The sequence below is a fragment of the Ylistrum balloti genome, unplaced genomic scaffold (genome assembly GCF_031769215.1).
Source record: "Ylistrum balloti isolate Yb309-2 unplaced genomic scaffold, AGI_CSIRO_Ybal_v1 Utg369850, whole genome shotgun sequence".
Classification (NCBI taxonomy): domain Eukaryota; kingdom Metazoa; phylum Mollusca; class Bivalvia; order Pectinida; family Pectinidae; genus Ylistrum; species Ylistrum balloti.
Window position 1 is genome coordinate 3,069,360 of NW_026782003.1, and position 27,245 is coordinate 3,096,604.

Genomic DNA, 27,245 nt, shown 5'->3' on the forward strand with positions numbered 1-27,245 from the left:
TGTTCTGATTCACACTATATCTCAACTTTACCTATGTTCTGATTTACCTCAAGACCTGACCTAATTTATGTTCTGTTTCGGTCCAGGAGTTATGTCTAAGTAAGCATTACGGATTACATATAAGGAAATTTAGACTGACTTCCAATATACAACTGACATATCTAAATTCTTATAGAGTAGGACCCTTTCTTCTTCCCCTCTGTCCTTGTCCTCGTCTGTCATTATGGTTTTCTGAGAATAAGCAGATACCTGCTTCCGACTACTGTATACAATTGGTCTTAGGCAAGATACATTGTCCTATATCTATAAACAACGACTGCACAGGGTATTGTCAAATTCTACTATATCTGTAAACAACAATTACACAGGGTATTGTCAAATTATCAGGGACAGAGTTAATGACAATTCTAACAGCGCACATGATGTGAAAAACAGAAAAGGGATGACATAACATCATCATGATGATTCAGTTCTATAGTAATAACATAGTTATAGAAAAACATGACTTAGTTAAAGAAACACCATGACTCGGTTTTTGAAATACTACGACTTGATTATAGAAAAACACGAACTAGTTATAGAATGACAATTATCTATTATAGAAACATTATGACCTAGTTACAGGCACAATGACCTAGTTACAGAAATACTATGACTTAGTTATAGACACAATGACCTAGTTATAGAAACATTATGATCTAGATACTGAAACACGATGACCTAGTTAAAGACACACTATGACATAGTTTAAGACACCATGACCTAGTTACAGAAACACGATGACCAAGTTATAGAAGCACAATGACCTAGTTATAGAAATATTATGACTAAGTTATAAACACAATGACCTAGTTACAGAAACATTATGAAATAGTTACTGAAACACGATGACCTAGTTAAAGACACCATGGCTTAGTTATAGAAGCACCATGACCTAGGTATTTAAAAATCTCTACCAAGTGAGACAGTGTGACATAGCGATATCAACACAATGCCCTAGCTATATAATGCCAATGCCCTTGTAATATTGATAACACCGTGATCGATTAACATAAACCTGTGACTTAGTTATATAATCAAAATATAGTGATAAAACGACAGTAAAAATTAAAAAAGTTAACACGACCTATAATGATATGAACATCGTAATCTGATTATTATAAAACACCATGTCGTAAACATCGTGGCGCGATTACATAAAACACTATGGTCTTGCGCTAACATCAAAAACTTCTCCTAGAAAACAATGACAAATATACTTTTATCTATATAATTTTACATTTCTGTTAGGATGGGTAAGTATAACGGAATTTGTCTTATTTAACTCAGCGGATATCATGGCCTCTTACTTATTCCGACACAATGATGTTATGTAACAAGGCGTCCATCTGATTCATCGTCTAATCTGACATACTTACTGTCAAAGGGTGCCCAGGTAAACAGTTGAAACAGTTTTGTTTTTCTTACCAAACATTTATGCTAATATCCCATTGACAAAATATCTTTTTATGTACTATTTTATAAATAATTTAAAATTAGAAAACTTTTAGAATTATTCATAGTTTAGATTGAACTTTTCTCCCTAAGCCTATACATTTTCACCTGTGACCTACGTGTCTCGTTTGATTCTGCAGTAGTTTTAGATGACTCAGAAAAGATACACGTTTCCATAACACAAGTAAACCGGATCATCACAGACGTCAAATAATGTATTTCGGATACTCTTGTGATACGACTTCAAAGTTAGCTGTACTGTTCAATTTCTACTTGTACAGTACAGCATTCCTGTATCACAAGTATCGTTAAAGCTCAGTACTATCTATATTATACAAGACCTCTGACCCGAAATTTTTACAGAGACTAAACAATGAACAAACCGCAATGGACAAAATAAACACGAGAGCTTCAACAATCTGCATAAAGGATTTACTAGTCTCAAGATTTAATCTATTAGAAAGGTTTCTGAGTGTTTGCATTCCGGCTGGTTGACATACAAAGACTATTCGATGTTTGTGGGAAAGTAACGTTGGTAAAAATGGATGCATCGGACGCCATGACATAACCTAGCACACGAGATACGAAAAGCTAGGCGTTTAGTTTCGTATCAGGGAGGACATCCGGAGCTTTGGATTAATTAACAATGTGGCTTGACACACGTCAGGAAAAACTCGTATAAACTATGATAACATCCTAACGAAATTTGAAGAAAAGAGTCATTAACATTTTACAGGTCGTAGTTTCGTACCAATGAAACAGATATTCACAACTTTCATTATGGGAATATTTGTTAATCTTCTGAATGACCTTTCAAGAAGTTCATAAAACAGTATCTAAAGCAGACAAATATATACATTTCCGGACAATCCTTTTAAGTATCACTTACATCATTTGAAAACACCTTTTCTAATCAAAATAGCAGCTCTGCATCGTCACCATTAATTCACTCACACCTCTAAGGCCAACAACACATTCACTTCCATTGGAATTGTACATTAAGCATTTATTCAGGTTGCTGTTAATGCAGAAGGGCATGCCTTACTTAACCATTAGAACAAGTCAAACATCACTTAACAGCCGTGTCTACAGTTTACGGTCAAAGGTCGGTGCTTACTGTTACATTAGCAGGCAGTGTTAAACGCCTGGTAAACAAGTTAAAAACAGAACAATATATCTCCCTGATTAAGTACTGGACTGGAATACTTTACGCTGTCAAATACCGACTATTGCACCAGTAACTAGGAAAAGAAAACCCTTAGGTGTTTTTTTCATCACGTAAGTTGCATCTTTTAATCCAGTTTTAATTTTCATGCTTATCTGTTTTCATTCCCCCTCCTTTAAATAAAAGATGATACATAGATTGATTTAAGTTGAAATGACTCTAGTATTGTATTTTTAGACTGATTAAGTCTCCATGTTGTTGCTTCATGGAATAATAACTTTTCACTTTGGTATACCTTTTTTGTAGCCAGAGAAATATTAAAAAAGAATTATAATTCAATTCAAGTTTATCCCAAATATCAACGAAATCAGAATTGAAAACCGCTTCTAACTGTTACCGTTATGGCTTCGTGCAGTTATTTGCTAATTTGGTAACTTACTAGAGTAATTGTGTTATTACGAATGCCTCTCTAGAAAAACTCTTCAAACAGCGACACTTGATATTCCTAAATTTTAAATTAACGTATCAGATTCCAAAACAACCATACTCATACCTTCCTATCAACTTTTTATGCCATGAGCTCATTGATACCTTAAATCTGTAACAACAATTCTCAAATGACTGTTTAAGTGATAGTAATAAAAGCATCGATGGAACTATCAGATTAAGGTGATCTTTTAAAATTAGTTAGTCACAACTGGCTATTTTAATTGATTATAAGTCATATGACGTTAGAATATCAAATGATGAAGCATTAGATAAACTATGACGTCATTAAAAAAATAACGATTCATTGAACTTACTATGACGTCAAAATAACAAATGGTGAAACATTAATCAAATAAACTATGACGTCAGAATAGAAAATGACGAAATATTCCATGAATTGGCGGGAGTGAAGATGAAAGCTGATTGATTTTTGAGATAAAATGATAAAGACGATTTTCATGTTCTCAGTGATTGCTAAAACGAGGAAGTCACTGGCCATGCATGATGACAACACTAAGGTCACTTAAGTGACTGTATACGTCATTTGTTTTAAAATCAAACACAAATCAAACAATAAATCTCGATCTCCTTCTCAAAAAAATAGAAATCAATATGAAAAACTTCCATACTTCCTTCTTCCTTCAAACCTATCAATTTTATCTGTAAATTTAGAAATCTATGTTATCCATCGCAACATTTCCTTTACCGTTGTTTCAATGCCTTGGTTTAAACAGAGCTCTTTTGAATCTCTAAGATACTTGTTACAACTTAGAGACAAGACAGGTTACGTACATTGAAGAGGTAAAATATATTTCTAAGAGTAAACTCTTAAAGTGGAAAGGACAAGTTCTCAAAGTGACTGTATTAACATTACAAAGTGGATGGTGATTTGTTTGTCTATTAATCTAAGTCACTCGACACATTCTTTACAGAGTTAAGGAACTACATAATCAGCCATTGATCAAAGTATCGGTCGCGGAGTCACATCTGGAGTGATTTTCCTGTCACTGCAGATTCTTGGGCGGCCCTACATTGTAGTAGTAAAACAGGAGCCGACCGTAACACGATTAATAGCCACTGTTAGCCCACTACACATTAATTACATCGCGTACGATGATAAATACTCGCAAGATCTGATCTGACCAAGTATTGTCCATCTCAAGGGGGCTTATACTGTTCCTAGGCTGTTTTAGTTATGTTTCATCGGATTACGGACAGGTAAATATCGTGTAGACAGGTGAACTGCCTTCTTTACGCCCGTGGATTAAGACTCCATAAACGCGTGCTTCCACGACTGCAGTCGTTGTCAACATTGTACTCAGAGGGCCGAATTACTTTGAAATGAAATAGTTCATGTACTGCAGTGTAGATGTATACAAGGCTTTTAAAGCCCGGGCTATAAAGACGACCATTTTAGTAAAGAAAAAAGGTTGACTTTGATGCTAAATATTTCTCTTGTCACTAAAGCTAGAAAATGAAGTGTGTTTATACAAGCTGAGCCACTACATGCGGTTTTAATGGGAAGGTGAGGTAATACACTCCAGTATGGTGGGATGAGTAATGGGTAGACGTAAACTAATCAATACACGACCAAAAAATGTCCAAGCTGAGGCACATCACAGCAACCACGTATCGCCACACACTGCTGTCTTTGGCTGTCTAGACGGTACAGGTTACAATGATGTCACATAATGTATAAAATCAAAATTCTAAAAATATTTCTATAACCAAATCATAACTAAATAAAACCTCATTAAGTTTGATTCAACATGGAATGTTTGATACAAGAAGTAAAAGCTGGCTTTGTAACCAAATCTTTACTAAAAAAGCTCATTCAGTTTTATTCAACATGGGATGTTTGCTACAGGAAATGAAAACTGGCCTTTTGAAATGAAATTCTTGAAATATAAAGCAATCTTTGTTTCTGTTTATCAACAATAAACCGAAGTAGTTTATGTTACATCCGCTGTATTTGATCTAAAGACGCATTTTCGAAAGATAGATGGAACATCTATGAGTTTAAGAGAAAAGTTTTGTTTTAAGTTTAGACATCATATCAAAAATGAAGACTCTATTTAAAGAGGATGCCAAGAAATCAGCAAGTGAAATACTGAACAAGAGAAGCGATGTAAATATTGTAAATATTTAAGTAGGACTACCCCCTAAAGCGATAAACAATATGCCTGCATGTAGTACATAGTGACTTCCCCATTCCAACATAGCTGTGGATAAACATATAGAAACTTGTCTATTGATAGATAACAATTAACAAAGGCATGTTGGTAAATTGAGATAATTTTCCATCTACATACACTCTTCCTTTGTAATGATTTCTAGTGTAAGCCTTTCTACATAACGTTGATAGATCTACGTACACACTTCCTTTGAAATGATTTCAAATGTAAGCCTTTCTACATAACGTTGATAGTTCTACGTACATGCCTCCTTTGAAATGATTTCCAATGTAAACCTTTCTACATAACGTTGATAGTTCTACGTACACGCTTCCTTTGAAATGATTTCCAGTGTAAGCCTTTCTACATAACGTTGATAGTTCTACGTACACGCTTCCTTTGAAATGATTTCCAGTGTAAGCCTTTCTACATAACGTCGATAGTTCTACATACAGGCTTCCTTTGAAATGGATTCCAATGTAAGCCTTTCTACATAATGTTATTGATAGATCTACGTACACGCTTCCTTTGAAATGGTTTCCAATGTAAGCCTTTCTACATAACGTTGATAGATCTACGTACACGCTTCCTTTGAAATGGTTTCCAATGTAAACCTTTCTACATAACGTTGATAGATCTACGTACACGCTTCCTTTGAAATGGTTTCCAATGTAAGCCTTTCTACATAACGTTGATAGTTCTACGTACACACTTCCTTTGAAATGATTTCCAATGTGAGCCTTTCTACATAACGTTGATAGTTCTACATATACGCTTCTTTTAAACCGATTTCCAATGTAAGCCTTTCTACATAATGGTATTGATAATTTTTGGGAGACAAGTACAAAGTTTTAAGTCTTATGTTTATGATTTATATCAGATCACCGACAAATATAAACTGTGCAGAATTCTAATTAAAATGCATCTTTGTTTTGCGGATTGCTAGCGTGAACAGACCAGCTCAAAATAGTTGGCTCGGATTAAAATATAGTATACTATAATGACCAAGACTTGGTTTTTGGTTTTAGTGCAATGGTATTGAACCATTAATGAGTCATTCATCAAGCAGAACACATGTCAATTCTCAAACACTCCATAGATAGATAGCTTACACCTAGTAACTATAACAAAATAAATAAATACGAGTAGGAAGGAGACGACCGATAGTTCAAGCCTTCATCGAATCCTTTTGGATGTGGACGGTTTAAAATATTTCTGTTGGTAACCAACACAAAAAATTATCAATTGAAATGAAACATTTTGGAATTAATGCTGGGATTTTGACAAGATTACGATACTTGTAGTATTTGTGATCATTTTCTCTTCCGTTCAGGCCAAATTTAAACGTCAGACAAACTGAAATAAGATTAAGTACAGAAAATATCATTTCCTAAATCTAAAACTATTTGTTATTAGAAAAAAAAAATTGTATATTTACAATGCAATCAATATTATCAGCATATCACCCTTTTGATTTAAAAGTTTTGGGTCACATAACTTTTAAACAAATGATATATAGTAAGTAATATGGCTTTGTAAATATTTGGTTGGATAAGATTTCCCATTCACTGTCTTAGCTTTGGTTTTCTACGGATTGCTTCGGTAGGAAGATTATGAACAAGCTTTGTTGCCAAGGGAAAATCGTAACATTTCTGTTGGCAAAGGATGATTTTAAAAAGCTTCGAAATCAAAGGAAAGTCACAAAGCTAGGTTACCCAGGGAAGATTATAAAAAGCGTTGTTAACAAGTGAAGATCATAAAAAGCTTGGTTACCAAGGGAAGATTGTAAAAAGCTTTGTTAACAAGTGAAGATCATAAAAGTTTGGTCACCTAGGGAAGATAATAAAAACCTTGGTTACCTAGGGAAGATTATAAAAAGCGTTGGTAACAAGTAAAGATCATAAAAAGCTTTATTAACAAGTGGAGATTTTATAAAAGCTTTGTTACCCAGGAAAGATCATAAAAAAAGCTTTGTTACCAAGGGAAGATCATAAAAAAAGCTTTGTTACCAAGGGAAGATCATAAAAAGCTTTGTTACCAAGGGAAGATTTTATATAAGCTTTGTTACCAAGGGAAGATCATAAAAAGCTTTGTTACCAAGGGAAGATCATAAAAAAAGCTTTGTTACCAAGGGAAGATCATAAAAAGCTTTGTTACCAAGGGAAGATTTTATAAAAGCTTTGTTACCAAGGGAAGATCATAAAAAGCTTTGTTACCAAGTGAAGATCATAAAAAGCTTTGTTACCAAGGGAAGATCATAAAAAGCTTTGTTACCAAGGGAAGATCATAAAAAGCTTTGTTACCAAGGGAAGATCATAAAAAGCTTTGTTACCAAGGGAAGATCATAAAAAAAGCTTTGTTACCAAGGGAAGATTTTATATAAGCTTTGTTACCAAGGGAAGATCATAAAAAGCTTTGTTACCAAGGGAAGATCATAAAAAGCTTCACTACCATCGGAAGATTATAAAAAGATTTGTTACCAACGGCAAATCATGATAAAAGGTTTGTTACAAAGTGAAGATCATAAAAAGCTTAATAATAAAGTGAAGATCGTAAAACTGCTTTGTAATCAAGAGATGATAAAAAGGCTTTGTAATCAAGAGATGATAAAAAGGCTTTGTAATCAAGAAATGATAAAAAGGCTTTGTAATCAAGGGAAGACGATAAAAAGCTTCGTTACCAAGGGCAGGCCACGAAAAGCTTTGTTACGAAGGGAAAATCGCAAAAAGGAGACTTATCCCGAGTTGCAATGATGCGCAAGTTTAGCGACTTCTTAAGCGTAGATATTTAAAATTCATTTTACAATACTCGTAGGCATAGATTAAAGGTATTACAAAAATTACAAAATCAACAAATAACGAAAGATATCAAGAGACCTCTACTTTGATGACATGTGAGATAAACGAAAAAAAATGAGAAATTTCAGAGACGAGTTAAATCGACGAGAGGATATATTGAGACAAAAAGGTTCTATCAATAGGAAGTTACTTTCCACAAAAACGACATAGACAAACACATCATTGTCGATCGCGGGTAGATATATCACGGGACAAACACACTTGTCTAAATTTTTCTGCAATATTTCTACTGTCCTGGGTGAGAAGTGGGTAATTTTAGCCAAACAACCCCGGGTAACCTCCTAAACACGATACTAGTGTACATCTCGTGTTTCACTGGTCTGATCAAAGGCATTCCGATCAGCAGATAAACGCTTCATTATCACATCACTTTGCCTCTTCACTTGCTCACTAGGGGGCGCGCACCTAGCGAGATCGGTATTCTTAGGAAGATTAAAAAATACAGCGATAAGATTAAGATGTGAAGTAACACCTAGAACAAAACTTAAACCTGAGTTTAAATTATGTGATGGCTTATGACATGTATAAATGAAAATACTAGGATGGTGTTTCGTGTTATTGAATTCACGTGAAAATATCCCATGATACACTGTTTTAGGGAAATAAAAAGAAAAGACACACAAGAGAATAGCGCCTTTAAATACAAAAAATAGTTTTTAACTCAAGACAAATTTTTACTGATATATCATTTCAAATACACTTGGGTAAATCGATCATTACATTTTGTCAGTAAGATGCTACAGTATAACTGGCTGTATAAAACATCTGAGTCTTTTGAGCTTATTCTTTGTTCCCTTTCTTATTCATTTCACGTTCCTTGGAACCTTGGTACGAATGAGAGTCTGAAATCCAGTAAATTCAAAATTTAAAATTCCATACATAGAATAGACTTGTATATATTGAGTTGCTTTAACGTGTAACCTTTCTACAAAGAACACGTAAGTAGTTAACCCCATTTGTTATCATAATACCATGAATGCTTTTAATGAAAAACGTTTCTAACTTTAATTAATGCATTCGTTTTTATTTTGTGCAGGGTTGTACAATACTTCCTGTTATGGTATTGGTGACATAAGGCACTGTGTTAACAGTAAGCTTACATTAATATTTTCACCATGGTTTCAATTAACAGTTCGCAACTCAAAATGATTGTCAGTTTGTGAATAAAACTGGAAATCGAATACCAATAAACTTAAAAGAACACATAATGATTGCATAGAAAATCGTGTAACACTACCAAAGAGAATTACGTGTTAAGTAAAATATCTATGACTTGCTGCTTCGAATGGATTTTTTGTTTGTATTATTCTCTGTGTACCTTGCTCTGTGCTTTAATTTATACATACAAGGATTGCTATTTACACATAGCTATAAAGTTATCTCAAAGACTTCACCACCATTGTTGCTTTTCGCTGATAAATAAATAGTTTTCGTTGAATGAATTGAGAAAATTTTGCACAGTATATATACTTGTACCATCTTACACAAGATGCAATGCATGTACAGACATTGACTTTATGGTTGTATCATTTTCATCAAATTCCACACAAGTATCCTATGATGTCCTTAAAGGATACATCAGGTTAAATGCAGCAAATTAATGATAAAACAATCTTTGTTATAAGTATCGTATATTTATCGCACTATAAAACAAATTAATGTAGTAATAGTTTGATTAGAAAGTAACAGTTAGAAGCTTTAAACAACATTGTGCGCATGTGTAGGATGTTAATCTGGCCAGATCAGATATTACATTTGAATATGAAAAGAAGCTCACGGAGATGGACGTTGTTAAGGGGGTTGACAGACCCAGTATTGGAGGTCGTCTATATCATACAAGCGGTTATATCAGATAGTTGATAAATCACCATTGCCATAGAACCAGCAAGCCTCCGAGCAGTTCATAGAATGTATCCTGGTTACGGCGAGGGAAGCAAGGGACTTTTGATTTGGGAATAATGTTCTGATAGACAGTGCCACAGAAATAGAATTAAAGCGAGTGATTTATTAGACAAGTTTGACAGGTACAGGGTACAGGGGTTAGCAGTCCTCGGTATAGACCGCTGCTAAATTAGATTTTCGCTTTGACGCTTGCACATAGCATTGTCTCAAATATGACCCAACACCATAGAAACGCATGTTATTACATCTGGAATGAATTAAAAATAGTATTTGTAGCGTATATCCTTTGTTTTGTAGAGCTATATACGGACTCAAAATACAGAACAGTGTAGCATTTGCAATTGATACAGTGTTTTAGTAGCAAGCAGTCAGAGTCTTACTTAGAAATGCTATTAAACGCGACAGATGACAGCGAAGGGAACGAGAGAGAATGTGCAACACATACATTAATTGTTTTGATCAGTTGTAGTTTGCCCTATGTTTTCATGGATTTTTTAGGAAACCCATTCATATATCTATCATGAATGTTGGCCGTCAACATAACACAAACATTTAACTTGCGGATTTGGTTTCACACAGATATAATGTCTCGATATTAAGAACAAATTATCACCTTGGCAGTTCACACTTTTCCATATCAAATTTCAATACCTCGATTAACATAAATCATCACTTAGGCAGTTCACGCTTTCCTATATAGAATTTTAAGGCCTTGATTTAAAATCAATCATCACTTAGGCAGTTCACACTATCCTATATAGAATATTAAGGCCTTGATTTAAAACCAGTCATCTCTGAGGCATTCCACACTTTCCTGTACAGAATTCTAATTACTCGACTCTAAGAAGTATCACTTAATCACTACAGACTTCTGTGTGGTCAAGAGGGTCAGAGCATAGTTAATGAATTCAGCTCATATTGTGTAAGCTATAAGTACACAGGTCTAAGTATTGGTCTTGCAAACGAAAGTGAAATTTGTTTTTTGGTGTGTTTAGAAATGTTATAAAATCGTTAAATCTTCAAAACAGTGTCGGAAATTGAATTGAAATAATTCTAAGAGGACTGTTTGAGAAAGAAACATGTACATGTAGATAATAAAACCAACGTTTGTAAACAGACATAAAAGTTAGATACAGTCAATTAGTGTTAATGATATACATTCAGGCTTCAGGTATCATATACAAATTACTTGAGAAAATTAACTATCAAAGATAAAACGTAATTTGATAGTTGAATGAAGGCATAAAGAGGAATTGTTGATACACCAAAACTGTAGGAGAAACAACATGAACTAACAATCCATGTTTACAACATATTGTATTAACTGTGATGATACAAATCCTGATAACTTGAAGACAAATACCATTCGTCCAACAGAAATACATACTTAATCGTTTTGCTAAAGTATCTAAGGAAAGTATTGAAGATTTTAAAAAATCACGACTGCATTTAACCATGACAACAGTTTTCAGAAATGCTGTGAATTTCAAAATACACGGTTGCCATCCTAAAAAGTCATAATGGAGAAAACCCCCTGAAAATTATGAAAATAAGGCTGTCATCATGAATATATCTAAATTTTCAAAATAAAGTGAGAAGACGCACCAGGTGATCCGAGCAGGAAAAACCCTGCTTTAGATGTTTAAGAACTAATCAAGCCTGTTCAACACCTCTTGTAGAAACTTGATACCATGTCTCATACCAGATTGATCATGCGATATATTTATTAAATATTAAGTGTTAAGATTAATTTTCAATATTTGGTGTTTAGTGTTAATAGATTTTGAATATGGAGTGTAGAGTTTAGTTCAATTCTTATATTTCGAAGGTTCTGATGATACTTATATATATCCAAAGTGCTAAAGAGATAAATCCCGATAAATATATTTCATAATCAACTAGAAACTGATAAATCATGTAACAGATGTCATCATACACACATACTGATCATTACAGACATTGATCATTATGAATAATCTTTCTGACGGTCTAAACCTTCATATACTGGTTTATTTGTGATCATAAACAACATGGATTTATTATCATAAACAGCTGTTATAAAATCATGTATTGATTTACTGATAACAGGTGCTTTGATAATAATTGCAAGTTATAACTCAATCATGTCATCCCACACATTGAACGATAATCCTACTCAATGGTAGTCATATTAAGTGTCACTCAGCACTGCAAATCCAGAATATATATTATATATCTATTGTACTAATCCGGTCTTCTCAATTTCATCACATACAAGGATCCCTGACCATAATATTTCCATAAACGTTAAGTGGAACTGACCTCAATTTTACAAAACACAAACATTCCTCAGATACACACATTGATGCTATAATAAAGAATTAAAGCAGTACCTACAATTGACAGGTAGATGGTGTTATGACAATATTTAACTTACAATACGTAAGGATTTATGATATAAAAAAAACACCCAGGTTTTCGGTTATACGCATACAAGTTCTCAGTGGTGGTGTTGTGTCTTTCACAGATTTTATTAGATGACATCACCTGGAGGTACGTTAAATACAAATATGTGAACATAGTCATAATAATCCAAACTCAAATTCAATGAAACTAGGGCAATTGCACGGATACTCTTGTAAAAGTACAAGAGGAAAAAAGACCAGCTGTTCCGGAAGGGTCATCTGTTTCATTGGCGACACCGCCATGTAAATCTTTGTGAGTAATGTCACTTTTGTAAACGAGAACGGGTATACAACAACTAAACCGACAGGCAAACTAACTAGCATCAAAGACGTCCAGCTTAATATAGCAAAAAGAAGTAGAATACTTTTCACTTTGACGATCAATTCTCATTGATGATTTAGAAGATGTTCTTTAAAATATCTTGTCTTGTCTTTTTTGTACAATGTAAGTCCTTCCTAGGTTTATATCCACTCGCATCGATTTTGAGTGAAGGTAATAGTATTGCTTACATATCGCCTATTATCTGTGATCCATAATTATTATCCAATAAGTAATATATTGATAAGGTATAGAATCCTATATCGACCAAAAACACTTAAAAAAAACACCAGAAAGTTATGTCTTGTTACGATAGAATGCTGATCGTTTATACTTCATTACATGTTGGACTTACTGTTAAAGTTATTAAAACATATATCACATGGGGTAATAGTAATGCATATGGGATCTAAAATGAACTTTAGTTTCATTTGAAATTTTCTGAAACGAGACGTAGAAATTTGTTTCTGGAAACCTTGGCGAGCAAACAAATTTCGATTTTCATAGAATCTCATAAAAATAACGATATATCGTATCACCTAACTCAGAAAAGTTATATTTTAGCACGTTTTAAAATAAAAATGTAGTGGATAAAATCAGCGTCATTTTCCATTCATGACATATCAAGGTCCATGTTATGACATCGCATTCCATTTCTGGCTGAAACATCCAATGAAAAATGGTCCAGGGTATATCATATAATCGATATATACGCAAAATCGTCATTATAACGATAAATTGTTAATTCGAGATATCAATCAGGGAGAACAATTAAAAAAAAGGAACAGCCAACGATAAGAAAACCAAATATCATAAATCATACACTTTAAACAGTAATCATTTATTAAGTGATATATCATCATACATGTGCTGTAGTTATCGCTAATGTTCTGTCACATAAACTTATTTGTTTAACGATAATAATGTTACCTTGAATAATTTGTTTCCTCATATCATATATTTATTAGTAAGAGTATCTTAATCACTGTTCTAAACAGCCATTCTGGTATGCATTTCATAAAAATGTAAAATGTTGATAACCATACAATTGACATTTTCCTAAACGAACATACTGGTATAATTTAATAGATTGAGGAATGAACCTGTACTTTATTTCAAGTCAGCAATATTTGAATTTTTTGATGGATGTTATCAATGTATTTATATATGTGTTATGGTCTTACATATGTTCTGCTGCAATTACTGGCAAAATGCTTTATAAATAAACTTATATATTTTTATTGTTTTTGTTTTTTTGATAAAATATAATTATTTAGTAGAACTGGTACTGGTATAACATTTTATATATCAATATATATTGTGTTTTTGTAAATTGTAAAATACATTTGCATAATTTTCATAAATACTCTGTATAAAAGTTTATGAATAAATAGGTAAACTGTTTTACAAATAGACTTCTATGATATTTTATATTTTATTTTTAATCTTTAAGAGCATGTGGTGACTAAAATGAAAAATAAAATCGTGACGAGTTTCATAAATCATATTTCAGAAATGGAACCGAATTTAAGACTCTTTTATCACCTGATCGATAATTCAATTAAATATTGTAGAAAACAAACATTTGCATTGAGTGTGTAACGTCATTTTATTATCTAAAATAGGTAACATTAAATTTGTGATTGCAAAATAACCTTAAATGAGTATATTCCTTGCATAACAAGGCAACCGTGTGCTGAAATGTTTTATGAATATGCTGGTATAATATTTCATATATGTGCAAGTATGATATTTTATATATGAGCAAGTATGATATTTTATATATAAGCTGGTATGATATTTTATATATAAGCTGGTATGATATTTTATATATAAGCTGGTATGATATTTTATATATAAGCTGGTTTGATATTTAATAGATGTGCTGGTATAATATTTTATATATAAGCTGGTATGATATTTTATATATAAGCTGGTTTGATATTTAATAGATGTGCTGGTATAATATTTTAAATATGTGCTGGTATGATATTTTAAATATGTTCTGGTATGCTGTTTTATATATTGGTGTAATATTTCAAAAATGTGCTGGTATGATATCTTATATATATATGTGCTGGTATGATATCTTATATATATGTGCTGGTATGGTATTTTACTAATACTAATGCACTAGTATGATTACTGATAAAACAATTTTGATACAAATGAGCAGGTATATTACATCTAAACAGATAACAATGATCATGTCATATTTTACAGCTATACTGGTATGTTTTTTTTTTTTTTTTTTTTTTTAAATTTACAGGTATCGTATTGTTTGGTTCATAAATTGTATTGCTGTGATGTTTTTAAATAAATGTACACACTCTATTTCATAAATCTACTGATAGGATTTTTTATGAAATATGAAATGTTTTAATCAGGTTTTGAAAATTCTACTGATTTATCATGCTAAATTTTGATAAATTGTAAGTTTAGAAAACGGTTTCGTTTAATGGACAGTATATTCAATGCCTATACACTATTTCAACGTTCACTTTCGTGTAATGAATAACTTTGATTGTAAACATATTGTGAAAATAATCCTTTAATGCACAATTTGACATCATAGAGAAGAAAAATAAGTTCAGCATTTGATTGAAATGTTTTCAAAATGATTTTGTTTCAGTTGTTTAACCTAATGCATATTTAAACATTTGTTGCTTAGCAAATGATCTAGTATTTCGTATGATGATTTCTTACTCATCTTTGTGAAAATAAGCGTTCCATAGATATTTGTGTGACGTCACAAAAACGACATTGGTATCACGTGACAGCATTTCTATAAATACAGAAATTGTTCTTCAACGAATTTTTCAAACTTGTCGATATGTAATCTAAGCTAGTTTTTCGTTGATTTCCTACCTAGAAAAAAGTCAAATCTTATCAAAAGTTAATCATGATATGATATTTCTCTAAACGCTTTGTTAATCGTTTTATTTAAATTCTCCTGTTATTTGCAACAACATTTAGAATCTAAAAATTAAGCATGTAATGATCCTCAGATTTCTGTACTTGATATAGACATTATCCAATAATTACTATTTATACGACCAAGCCTTTTCAATATTCGAAAACAAAAGATAATATTACGGAATGGTAAAATCCGATTATTATACGATATAAGAATAATGTCGAAAAGATAAAAAAAGAGTTGATCTTGTCTTATTTTTCCTGTTTTTTTTTCTTACATATGTGCATGTAAAAAGTGCCTGATTTAAGACGTTCAAATGGAACAAGAAGATAAAACAGTTCCACATTTATATGCGTCATTTGGTAACATTGAAAATATGGCGAATATTGATAAAACTCCTTTAGTATTATGTTACAGCAGAAAGGTGAGACCAAACAATATTATACTCATCATAACGTTCACGTAAAAATTTTAAAAAATGATTTATTTCGATTGTTTAATGACGTTGCATAGAAAACAAATATCAATTATATATAATCCTATTATCTGTAATTTGCCTTAAATGCCCAGAGTAGACCTTGCTACTGTTTGTTAATTGTAAAATGTGTGAGTGTGTGTTTGTTTTTTGTTTTTTACTTGTAATGAACTCGTTAAAAGTTTTAATAAAAAATACCATTTTTTATATCAGAAGTGTATTCTTCAAATAAAGAATAACATCATTTTTTGTGTAACATATTTTTGATGTAATTCAAAATTATCGAATGAATTGTACCCTATTAAAAGACAACACAGTTTTAAGAGACAAGACATATCTTTAAATGGTTACCAGGAAGACATTTCACTGAACATTCATCTAGCATTAGTTCTAATAAAAGTCATATTATAATGTATATCGTTAATGTTTATTTATCAGCAAATGTTTCATATGGATAAAAATATACCATATATGTAAAAAAGATACTTGGCAATCTATAGTACACTTGTTACCATGGAAATAAAATAAATTGTCCCAATGGACAATATCATTGTACCCGTGCATCATCAACATCGCCTGTAACTGCGGCACACGTGATCTACCAGACAGAACAGTACGTACATACAATATATCGACGACTTTCTCCTACCTTCTCTTCCCGTTAAGTGTAATTTTTCAAATGTGGATTAATGGTAATGAAACAAGATGAAAGCATTCCACGTCTAGCGAAGTCATTATTTATCACGACTCCGTCCTGATAGCTCCTTCTGTATCAGTGAGTTTAGCTGGGCTACCGGAATTGCAAGTCCTTCTAATTTTCATTTTCTGATAAATTTTTATTTGAGATGAGAAAGCTATCAATTCCGGATAAATTACAGAAGACGATAAAATTGCAAAAGCGTAATTGCAATAATTTATTATTTGTACAAGGCACCACGTATAAATAAAGTGTTTATACGTAAGCTAGGCACTCGTAGATGCTGTCTTGCGTGGGATGTCATGAAAGAACAAGGGATGTACGAAAATAAATGTTCTGCGGAGAACGAACAAATTTCAAACCCGTGCACGATAGATACTATTTCAAGGATTGTTTAGTTTTTTAACAGTTTTACTTTATGATTCATAATTTCCATCCATATTTGGAATATTCCGCTTGGATATGTACAGAGTGATGTAGGTAGGTATTTATATACATTTGTAGATATACTGAATAATTCAATATATAATTTTAACAGAAACGAATTTTGAGATTCTTTGATTTCAGATTACGTATAAGGTAACCATTTGATCTGCAGAAATAAAAGTAAATCTAAGACTTAAGATTACGAATTTAAATAAATCTCTTACCTGGCCACTGCGCTTTCCACTGATGGGCATGAGATTTTGTTGTTTTCATCCACGGAAACTGAAGTTGTGATTGTTGTTGGTTGTTGTTATTGTTGATTGTATCGGGGGAACTGTCACCACCGGGACCGGACATGGAGGACACAGGGGGTGGAACCGTTTGGGTGTGTGCAGGTGGAGGCAGACTGGCAGATGTTTGAAGGGAAGGTGAGTTGATTAAATGCGAATTGTGCATATGAGCCGGAGTAGGGTTGGTCTGTTGAGCATGTCCTTGAACATTCACCGGCATCCCTTGTGGGGATAGTTGATGGTTTATATTATTAGGGGTTTCTCCATGTAGCCCCGATTCAACTACTGTCATAGTCTGGCCCCCATAGGAGCCATCGTGTGAATTCCTTTGGTAGACACATGCAGGAGGTTGGGTGTTGGGATATGTTCCAGGAATGGTCACCATAACTCCATAATTGTCCCTTGTATACATTTGCTGCGGGTAGTATGTGTTATGTCCTTCCATCTTCAATTAATGACCTGGAATAATCAAAGATATTGCTTAACAGTCGGTATATTACTATTTACGAATTCATCACTGTCACTCGCATGAGGCCACAGACCCTAGTGCATGCTGGTCACATGATGGAGGGTCATCATTCCATAGAATCACTCTGGATGGTGGATCGTTCAAACTACACACATCATCGAAATCTAGACGTCTTCATACTGGTTTTGAGTCACATTTTCTAGGTCAAATTGACATTCAACGAACAAGATAGTGACTGAGCATGTTTTAGGTATTATTGCAGTAGTAAGCGTCAAGTCGTTTTACTCAGACACTTAGATTATATAACCTTTGAACTCACCTGTCAATTGTGCTTCGGTGTCGATGATACTTGTGAAATGCAGATAGAGAGGGTAGTGGGCAGATCGCATATACTTCTCCTCGGTGACATTTAGCGTGGAGGTTCATTCTCAGAAGAGGCACACGCCATCCGATCAACTTGTTATTTACCGTTATCTAAAGAACTGACGATGCCATTTCGCTGTATATCTCAACGAATAACTGCTATGGAAGTGAGAAGAATGTAAACTCTGTATGAACAGGTGCTTGAAGTCATGTTTAAAGTGAACGAATATGAAACTCACCTTTAGACGAGTACCCCGTCAGAGACATTCCATCTTCGCCTAGTACAGCACACCTGATCTGACCTTTTTCTCCGATCACGAATTGTAACAAGTACTGATAATCAGCAACTCTGATCTTGGTAGATTTTGAATAATTCAGTCTGTTATTTAGATTTGAGAATCGATCATTTCACCTGCGCTTAACTAATTTATGTTGCTTCCAAATAATCACGTGATCAATATTCAACATCAAATGTTATACAATGTTAATAATTTAAGATTATTAACATACAGTTTTAAAGTGTTCGATTGTCAGAAATATGCTTCTACACTCTTCATATTATATGTATAACGTTTTATGCAATTTTCCATTGGTAAGTGAAATGTAATTTTGTAAATAGAGTTTTGAGTCTTATCAAACGACAAATGTACCGATCCTGGATATAAGAGAATTTGTCCGGGGCGGCGGGGACAACCATCAATCACCGTACAGTATAGTATTGTATCCTAAAGCTAGTCTGAAAGAACCTAGCGATAACACTTGATTTGGACACGGCTAAAACTGCCACAGCATTCACTGAGTATTAACATTTTAAAATTGAACCAACACACTGTTGGTTTTACTTATCTTTTAGATATGACTAACACAAACTTTCTACCGTTGGAAACCCATTGTAAATCCTTTTTGGTTTATTTTGACCTGAAAGATTGGCCTTAAACGTAGATGATTCATATACCGAATATTGTGCAATTTTTTTCTAAAAGAAAAGAGTTCATGATTTTGAATATTTATAACTTACATTAAGGAAATAAAGTTATTTCAACTTATTCGGTTACATGTCGTATTACCTAACCAGATGCTAGTAAGTGAAAACCAAACTGCCAAGTTGATTAATTTCTTAAAGTATTATTTTACATCTATATATTAAAAAAAATATATATATAAATACATTTATTAACTTAGAATCGTTTTTATCTTCATTGAATGACATATGTATGCATCACTGTTTTAATAAAAACGTAGCTTCATTTAATTAATTATCAATGAAAATAAGTTGATAAAAAACTTATTTTTTGTTTTGTTTGTTAGATTTTTCTGTTTTCGTTTTTTGTTGTCTTTTTTAACCATTTGTACTTGTTTTGATATCAGAAAAAATGCTTTTCGTTGTGTAACAATATGTCAAACTCATACTTTATAATGGTTTGTAGTTTTCTTAAACAAAGTGCCTAATGTTATCACATTAAAAGCTGTCAGTGTTAAAGTGGTCACATCGACAGATCTACTTTGACCGAGGTCGGCTAGAGTCCTCGAGAGTCCGAGGTGGCATGAGGTTATCGGGCGGATAGGTGATACACCGTTTTAGGCTTTATTCAAGTGGCATTTCATACAGGGATAGCTAAACATACCAAATATATAATTTATCACTTACTTCCAGAACCCTATCCAAAATATGCTCTCACAAATATTTGGCTATTTATTGCCTCACAGGAGATAAAGCATTTACATTCTGTTTTCTTGTCTAGTAGAAACTACTTAAGCCATTTAAATGTAAAAGTCAATATACACGTGCGAACTATACTTTCCAGTAGTAGGTGTTGTTCTAACACTTACCTTAACAGAACTAGTAGGCAAAATGAAAAGTAGAGATGTTTATTTGTTTATAATAATTAGCATTCCTATAGAGACATGAGTTTGATATCTGATAAACCAGGCAGATGTGATAGTATTAGTGTGAGGATGTTTGGTTGGTATGCTATGAAGGTACAAAAGATCTCAACCATTCTGTATCTGATCGTTGTAGATGTCTTATGAAGAAATTTTCTGATGAATTAACGGTAAAATATCTTTTAGATGTTGAGAGTTCGAAACAAATTCAAAATTACCATCTACAAATATATATCAGTAATAAATAGTATTGTTTTGTATCAAAATTAATATGCTTGAATACATTATTCCATTCATAAATGAATAATTATCATTTCCTTAATGTAAAAAGAAACCATATGGAATATGATGAGTTTCATCATCGTATATGTCCGTTTAAAAGTAAGAAATTGACAAATAATTAAAGGAACCAAAAATATATATAAGATAAACATGTTGATTATGACTTATTCTTTATATCTATAAAACAAAGTGTAAAATTTTCTTTCTAAAACCATGAAGATTTGTTAAAATAGTGACTGGCTTCCGAGGTGTTTTAGAAACAAAGTGCTTCTGTTACTATATGTTAGAGAATTTTTGTAAGGCGCTGTTTCATTTTCCTTGCTTCAGTAGTTACAGTGTATATGTGAAATGTTTTAAATGTTTACCAGAGCCGGAAAAAACCCCATAAAAATGTCATATTTTCTTTCTTTCCATCACCAAAACTTCAGGATATTTGACCAGACAGAACATGTTTTATCAGACAGTTGGTTTTTACGCAGTTTTGGCAGACACTGTAACGTGCATCTGATTAGAATTTTAAGTTATCTCTTTCATATTCCTATTAATAAAATAAAAGCAATGCAACATTTAAATGATTATATTAAGATGTCACTGTTTCATTTAGTATGTTTAAAGTTAAAACACCTTTCGGTTTAACTGAATTTAACTGAAATTATTGTTGCTTCTACCAGAGAGGTAAAACAAAGACCAACGGCTTTGTAATGCTTGTGTCTTTTATACAAACAAAAGATAAGAAATTGATATCGCGGAGACGCTGTTACGTCATCATCATTAGAAATATATCATTAACATTTTCTGGCGGTACTTATCATTATCTGCTGTAATGATATTATATTAATATTGCTGAAATTTTATTCTTGAGTGATGGTATTGTGAAAAATTTGTACTTGGATATTGATGTGGAAAATATTTGTGAGTTAACGAGGAAAATTTTTCCCTTTTTATTAATATCGGAAATGTTTTCTCACGTGCGAATGTGGAGTTTTGTTCTTGAGTGTTGAATCCGCTCATGGGTACTATTGTGGAAAATGTTTCTTGACAGGTAATGTATTTGGTATGTTCTGAAATGTTATACTGATAAAACTGCTCTTGTCTCTGAATATGTAAGCTTTTTTCTAGCATGTTGCTGTAAAAAATTTTTGGTGTTGTGGAAAATTTATTCTTGTGTCTTACTGGTGAAAATTCATTCTTGAGCGATGATGGAGAGTCCTGTTCGAGTGAAATGTGAAAAATCTGTTCACTTGTGTTGTTATGGGAAATTACTTTTTTACTGTTAATGTGGATATTGTGTTCTCAAATGCTTTTGTGGAAGATTTCCTCAAGTTGTAAATTTATGTTGTTCTTGAATGTTAGTTTGGGAATTTTACATTTATGACTTAAATTAAAATTTGTGTACTCGAGTAAGATAATCTATTTTCGAGTTTTAATTCGGAAAATTTGTTCTTTTCTATTTATGTGGAAATTTCGTTCTCTAGTGTTGATGTTGGATCAATTTCATCAACTTTTGCTGATACTGTGGTGGACATGTGTTGATGCTGATGTACATTTGTCCTCGTTTTTTAGGAAATGTCTTCATTTCCCCTTTTGTCGCTAATGTTTTACATTCCGTCTATGTGTACCTATACCAAGGACAGCGTTTTAGCATTTGTGGAGATTGTAGCATATCTTTATTTTACAATTTACGATTGGTTCACTTTTCTACTTTTGATATACTACATGTGAGTAATATTCAGAAGTCAAATATAAACTTATTTAGATCATATTGCTTAGATACATAAATAAAAACAATTTTCACTTTTGATGACCACAAATTCTTTTGTTTTGTTAAATCATTTAACGTTTTGGCTGAATGAAATCTTAGACACACGCGGATAAAAATGGACGGTCGTTATTCAAAATAACAGATGAACCACTACGATTAGATTAAAGTATTAGCCTCTTGACTGTCTTTCATATATCACGTGACTTCAACACGTTCAGAGATATATGTAAGTAATGATAAGGTTTTGTGCGGTAGACGAACAATCATTAGTTTTTAATACCTACTTACCTACATCAAAAGGAGTGATAGGGAAAACATTACTTACATCGTTTTAAAGGCAGTTAACATACAATAGAGTATTGTTTTGGTGTATTCTACCCTTACAAGAACTTCAATACCATCGAATAACTTAATTCAAATTTGTGAGCAATCAATTTATCATACTGTTGATCAAAGTTGTTTTTATATACGTATCTAGTATACCTAGTTACTTAGCTGAAACTGGAGTAAAACATTATAGAAATTATGCCTATCATATAATTTAGATCACATACCTGATGTTATGTGTCATCTGACAATGTCACAAGGATTTATTTTTCACATAAAAATGTTCTGGAATCAAATCTTTATTAAAGTGTTCACTAGTTGTTTTCTTTATTTATTTGTTACTCCAAGGGGTTGGCTGTAATCTGATCAAGGGATTCCCTGACACAAATATCATAAAGTATTAATTAGGCAAAATTTCGTACTGTGAAAACTTCATCATTTTACGTAAAATTTTCGTTATAAACCGTTTTGAAAAAAAAAACTGTAAATGTTGCACCTGACATAGTTTTTAATGATTTAGTACACAACTGGAGATAATCATGATCTAAATTCAAGATAATCAACAATCAATTATTACATACTGTATCAATATGGATCGAAATCAACAGCAATACTAAGCCTTATGAGTACATATGCTGTAGATGGCGTTGGGTCTCTACATTGTAGTGAACAATATGGTGTCCTTGTGGTGTTTTTAGACATCAACTGCTGGTTTTTACCTGTAATTTGAAGTATTTTTCTATATATTTTCTTAAACTATTTTCTTGCTGTGCTCATGGCAGTTATCGGAAACAATCTCTGTTATTTCTTCATAACCAAAACGAACCATCCGTGAAGATTTTGAATATGTTGATGGGCAGCATAAAGAAAAGTTATCGGCGATAAATATATTTATGTTGCACCAAGATTATTCTGTTTTGCGTTGAATCACTTAAATTTTACCTGTGTATCATGTTAATTTGTATTGATAAGGAAAGTTTTCTCTGACTAATTAAATTAATGTAATAATGAGCCAATCAAACACTCTCTAGATATCACGGGGTCAAAACAAAGAAATAAAAACGCATAGATTTTCTCACGATGAATAATTTACATCATCCCTCCATCCTCACCCGGCTCCAACCAAGCATTTTAATGTGTAAGATAATTCTCAATATGTTTCGTTGCTAATCCACGTTTTACTATTGTTATTTGTAGGTGATACAATTGATTATGGGCAACATTTAGGATAAACTATGTAAATCTTCTGTATACATGTATTTGATGTTCTTTTGTTGAAAAGTTGTGTTATACGTTTTGTAAACGGTGTCTTTTGATTTTTACTTATGATGTTAAATATTTTTTTTAAAAAAGCATAAACTATTATGTTGCCACGTTCATTTAAATAACTGCCAATCAATTTGTTTATTTTCAATCGGTTGTGAAACTTGTATCATTGCTGATAGACAGCATAAAGGCTGTAGTGCATCTTTTTTTTGCTTTTAATTCATTTCAGTCTCGACTTAATAAAATTTTCAAGTAAATAGCTCCTTAGTTTTCACTTCTGCTGATTGTATTAATTCTAATTCAGTCATGTATTCTAGAGTTGTACATCTACAAGCGGATTGACAACACATTTCCGCGCCCATCAAGGATATCTGGTCAGGACACATTGACTGGTCAAGAGAGACGGACTGACCAGAGAAAATGAGGAAACCAGGAACAGAAAGATTGAGCTAAGCAGAGAGGAAAAGATATAGAAAATCAAGTATAAGATGACGGAGTGCCAGTTAGAGTTCGGAATATCAAGCATACACTTCGGAGAATATACCCCTAATATAAAGTTGTCGTCAAGAAGGCGTTTTGTGCTACATTTGAACAATGTTTAGAACAAGTCATTTGCGATATTTTGTGATTTAAACTTAAAGTTCGGAATACATGCAGATATTCAAAACAGAAGTTTTATCAGTAGAAATAAAAATAATGTATATAGACGAATGAAAGAACGGTTATATGAAAATAAATAAATAAATATAATATAATATAAATAAGACATGTTTAAGACATCAAACATTGTGTCATCAATTCCTTTATGTCAGATATTCGAACTCTGTTCGGTATACTGTAATTTTTACCTCTGTTTTGTTGTTATCAATTGTTTATTGAAATATATAGGTAAGTATTAATGTTTAGAGATGAACATTGGCGTATTTTAACGAGGATATTTTTTTATGTTTCTAAAGAGTGACATCATCAATACTTTTATTACATAAAAGACACGTGTTAATTATATATAAACAAGAAGGATTTTAGTAATTATAACCAAGGTTTATTTTACGTGAATCAGGGGTTTTTTATCGAGATTTTACTCTACAAAAGTAACTGGCATTACAAAGAGGTGGTTTGTGTTGACAAGGGCGTTATCACAAAGTTAAAGGACATATACCTCATTATATAGCAGTTTTATTGTGTACTACCAAGGACTTATACAAATGTTTCCTTATATCAATGAACGGGATTTTATCAACAGGTTTTTATTGTAAATGTTCAAAAATAATTGCTAAAAAATAGGAGTTAAGTTATATTAATTTTCTTGACTTTTGTGAATAAAAGACTGATAAAAACAGATACAATCATTTAGGCTTCTGTATCTTGTGTTGACTGACCCCGGCCGGCCTTACCACAGGACTAGTGTGTAACTAAACAAACTGAAAAAATGAAATATCGGGAAAAAATTAAAAAATTTCGAATCCTTCAATTATGTATTATATATATAAGAGTATGTAGAGACATCAAACTAGTTCTCTGTTTCCCTATAACTGTCTATTGGTTGAAGTATAGATAATCTACTCAGCCTCACGATATATTTGACATTACTTTCTATATTCCAGTACACGAGACTACATTCTGTTACAGAACATCCGCTTGTGACAACTTACACTTGTTTTTAGTTGTTTATATTAAGGTAAGCTATCATTATTTTTTTCTTCAATTTATTTTAGTTTTTCACAGATAAAAACAGACAAAGTTAACAAGCAAAAACTCTCCTTATATGATTGGGTTAAAAGATGGCAGTGTTAGGTACATAAGTTATTGAAAAGAACACAACAGAAAAATTATGATATCTTGGAGGGCTTTTAATTTGCTGACAGAAAATAATACGTTAATTACACAAATTAATCACGTGAATTAAATTCGTGCTAATTGTCGAAAGGATTTATGGAAATAGAATCAATATTACCCTGACAGATATGTCTTACAGTTTAAACATTTCACAGAGTTTATTTTCTCTTTTCTATTGATATTTGTTTGATTTGAAGTTAAAATTCCTGTTAATGTTATTATCACAAGGAAATATAAGCCTTCTATCTTATCACAGGGAAGTTCAACGGACTTTAAACTAACCGACCCATACTGAGTGATCCCCGTAATTTGAAACAGAAGACATAAACGTGTAGTTTATTGTGATTTTATTGTCTCACACAACATGACATTTCAATACTGTATCAGATGCCTTTTCTAGACTTTGAATGACACTCTGTGATTCCTTGAGGAGATTCAAACAGCATTAACAGCTCGTATAAAAGAAAAAAAATGAATCTTATCTCGTTTACTAATTTATTTAACAATCGTTTTCTGTTTTATGGAATATTACATATATAATTTACATCTTCGATAATTCGCATAGCTACACCACTGTGGTTATCAAAGTACGCACAATTAGAATTATTTTGAAGACATGTGGTTTTTTAACGAGATACTTATTATAATCAACCCCCCCCCCAAAAAAAAAAAAGTAACTTATCGCAAAATCTGCTGGACAGTATTCGAGTCCTCCAGAGCAACTGCTTAGTGCGTCAATAGGCATACATACATACATACATACATACATACATAAGGCGTATTAACATGGTCTGATGCTATTTCTACATTTATATCAACATCCTAATGCTGGCGATTTGTTATTCACATGAAGTTCTTGTGAGAATGTTAGTAAGCTTGATATTTGTGTTTGTTTGTTGACGGAAGGATTAAGGCGAATTTGTACCATAATAGGTGTCAGTACTGTACTAACGCAATAACAAATAGCCTTAGACCTCGGACGTATTACAACACTCTCCCGGGAGCCAGGACATAAACTTCCTCTCACCTGCTGTACAACATCTTACAAACAAGCACCTGCTTATGGTTCTACCTTTCTTCTCCTCACCTCAATACTATTCTAGGTATGCGTATTCCTCCCAGTGACAGAGCTCACAGAGCACGCTATCTGTCGCTATTTGGGGTACAGTACTCTGTAAGCGAGTCCGGGGATGACTAAGATTGTTTTAAAACATGGGATCTTCTTCACATGCCGTCTGCAGGGTTTCGGCGCGAACTCTTTGGAATGGTTTGAGCGCATGATCCATCTAGATCAACCTCTTTGTCGTGCAAGCGCCTGACTGAAACAGATCGAATGAACTCTTTTAAAAAGGTGATCAGAAAAGATTGACATTTCACGAAACCTTCCATTAATCTTACCTTGAGTA

The 27,245-nt window shown here is 32.6% G+C and overlaps 1 protein-coding gene across 1 annotated transcript in view; it reads right to left on the reverse strand.

The window, feature by feature from the left end:
* Positions 1–18,095, reverse strand: part of LOC132545618 (pancreas/duodenum homeobox protein 1-like) — a 31,324-nt gene extending 13,229 nt beyond the window's left edge. Inside the window, exon 1 of the mRNA XM_060209314.1 lies at positions 17,585–18,095. Coding sequence (XP_060065297.1) covers positions 17,585–18,095 — 511 coding nt within the window. The remainder of the gene's footprint in view (positions 1–17,584) is intronic.
* Positions 18,096–27,245: the final 9,150 nt, after the last annotated feature.